The following is a 2,424-nucleotide window of genomic DNA, read 5'->3' as shown; positions in this document are numbered from 1 at the left end:
TAATAATGTTTTTGGTAAAATTGTTTTTAAATATTGTATTTGATAAATAATTAATGTTGGTGGGGAAATATTTATTATATATTTTTTCACACAGTGCGATGAAATTTTGTAGACATGTGTGATGATGTGATGTCATAAATTTTACTTTACTCTACTTTTTTATTTAGTCTGATAACTTATCAGACTTTTTAAACTACATTGAGTTTAAAAACTTAAACTGTAAACGACAAGACAGATTTATACGATACAATGATATTCATATAAGAAAGAACACGATGATTGAAAAGGGAAATATTGAAATAGGCCAAAAATTTATAATTGGCCCTTCAGGTATCCCGAACAGAGAACAGCTCTTATTTTACCCTAGAGCAACAACTATCAGCAGGTAATCCCTGCTCTATTCTGGAGAGGGTAGGAATTTTAGTTAAAACCATTCTATCCTGAAAGAGTTTATATTCCAAAAGAGTTGGCGACCTTTTTTAATGCCAAAGTTATCAGCCGGACTACTAAAGTCTCGAAGATACAAATTCTGTTTGACAATGTTTAAAGTGGTAACTGTCTGATGATTATAAAACCATTAACATGATTCACGATCCCTCTCCTGTATGTATGTTATCTCTCTTGTATCGTTGTTAATCACCAAGTTATGGCTTGCCGTTCTATCGAATAGGTTCTGAATGTTCCATCTGTTGTTCATTAGAGCTTTAAACCTGAATTTAGTACAGTTAATACCTCTGTTTCAATGCTACTTTTATTATCAAGTACTCATGAAAAACTGTCATCTTACCTGTTACAATTTAAACATTAAGTTATAATTCATTGTTGGTCACATTTAGGGACTTCTTTATTTTTTGAATCATATTTTTTAAATCATACTTATCGAACCTTCCTCCTCCTCTATGCCTTTTTTCTTTGTAGTCCACGCCTTTAGCTTTACTTGACGGACGAGCGTGCTTTACTTTCACATCCGGGCAAAGTGCAACTTTCATGCCAGCTGCCTTCAGTCTAATAAATATATCCTTGTGTTCCGCTATCATTAGCTCTGGATCCCATCCTCCTATATCCAATATCTCTTTGGTTCGTGCCAGAAATGCGTTCGAAGTAATATCGCATCTGACACAACTTGGATGGTTTGGAATTGTTTGGTTGACAAGTGTGCAAGCAGAATGGTAAATTCCTAGTTTACGGATTGCCTTGTTTTTGTTAAAATATCCAAATCCAAGGTATGCAGTAAAGTTAATCCCTACATCGTAAGCAGCTGAGGCCACAGTGACATCGGTAGTGTCCAGAATTTCAACAAGTTTATCGAGTTTTGTGTATTCATTGAACATGATATCATCATCATTAAGGAAGAAGTACTTAGTCTTGACCTGCATAACAGCCAGATTCCTCCCTCGAGCTATACCGAGATCTTCATTTTTACTCACTACGTACTGTAATAAGGGATACTCTGCAATTTGCTGATTTATTTCATCAGGGTAATCGTTTGGTCCGTCGTCGTATGCAACTATCGGAAGATCGAATCCCAGACTTTCTCTCACTGATTCAGCTAGACGCAATATAAGATGTGGTCTTCGGGTTGTTTTTACTGCAAGTGTCACACATTCCCACAGCTTTGTACATCTTCCCACCTGGCCAGGTGGCAGGAGTTTCACCGGCTCTCTTTTGTTGAACCCACACGCTTTAAAGTCACATGAACTATTTGGAGGTACAACAGCCATCTTTAACAATTGTCTGTCTTCTTGAAAAAAACCCTCCTCCATCAGTAGCATTCTGGAAGCATGCTTATCACAACGTGTTAATCCAACAGGATCCTCCAGACAAGGACTTGTTGTAACGTTCATATCGTTCCTCTCTGACATTGGTGTGATGCACAACTCTTCATTTTTCACGATACGCTGTATGTAAAACATTCCATCTGTGTTTTCTGTAAAGAACCTTTCTGTGACATCAGAGCAATCTACCAGTTCCAGAAATTTGGCAGTGTCATGGCTTTTGTAGTTGACACATCTTCCAGTTCTCTCGTATATCAGACGATTATCCATCGTTAGACTGAACGCCTGAGGGTATATTTATTAATGATGACAAACATTTACCTTCATTCATATTTATTTTAGTTATGGTGGCAATATGGTTAGTAATTCAACTTTAAATGTTTTTGATTAATTCCCAAAAATACTCAATTAGTATTATCTTCTGCAGTGGAAGAAACATAAGTTGTCACTAAGTCTCACCTGCTGTAAATCAGGATCACAGAACTGTACTGTCAACTTTTCTCCGTCACTAGAGTCTATACATCTACCTTCATACCATAATCTTAATCGGTGGTTGTGGAATATGTAACCACCAATATTGGTATGAATACTGATATTTTTGGAGTTTGCCCTTAGTTTTACTGGAAAAGAAACCATTAGCTCGTTTTCT

General features: G+C 36.4%; 1 protein-coding gene across 1 annotated transcript; it reads right to left on the bottom strand.

Annotated features, from left to right (window-relative positions):
- Positions 1-238: 238 nt before the first annotated feature.
- LOC134815611 (beta-1,4 N-acetylgalactosaminyltransferase 2-like) lies at positions 239-2,117 on the bottom strand. The gene is made up of 2 exons (XM_063824161.1): positions 886-2,117; positions 239-710 (listed from the first exon to the last, which is right to left on the bottom strand). Exons 1-2 carry the CDS (start codon positions 2,043-2,045, stop codon positions 578-580), a joined length of 1,293 nt encoding a protein of 430 aa, XP_063680231.1. The 5' UTR covers positions 2,046-2,117; the 3' UTR covers positions 239-577.
- Between the last annotated feature and the right edge of the window lie 307 nt (positions 2,118-2,424).

The sequence above is a fragment of the Bolinopsis microptera genome, chromosome 5, assembly GCF_026151205.1.
Source record: "Bolinopsis microptera isolate Bmic1 chromosome 5, MBARI_Bmic_1.0, whole genome shotgun sequence".
Classification (NCBI taxonomy): Eukaryota; Metazoa; Ctenophora; class Tentaculata; order Lobata; family Bolinopsidae; genus Bolinopsis; species Bolinopsis microptera.
The sequence above is the reverse complement of the archived record's forward strand: the minus strand, read 5'-3'. Positions and strand labels throughout refer to the sequence as shown.

What these genes read in the sequence shown, in the direction of transcription:
- LOC134815611 (XM_063824161.1), bottom strand. Translation starts at nt 2,045, where the DNA reads ATGGATAATCGTCTGATATACGAGAGAACTGGAAGATGTGTCAACTAC. An exon ending in AGGCATAGAGGAGGAGGAAG is followed by an intron (nt 711 to 885) that starts GTTCGATAAGTA and finishes TACTAAATTCAG; the next exon opens with GTTTAAAGCTCTAATGAACA.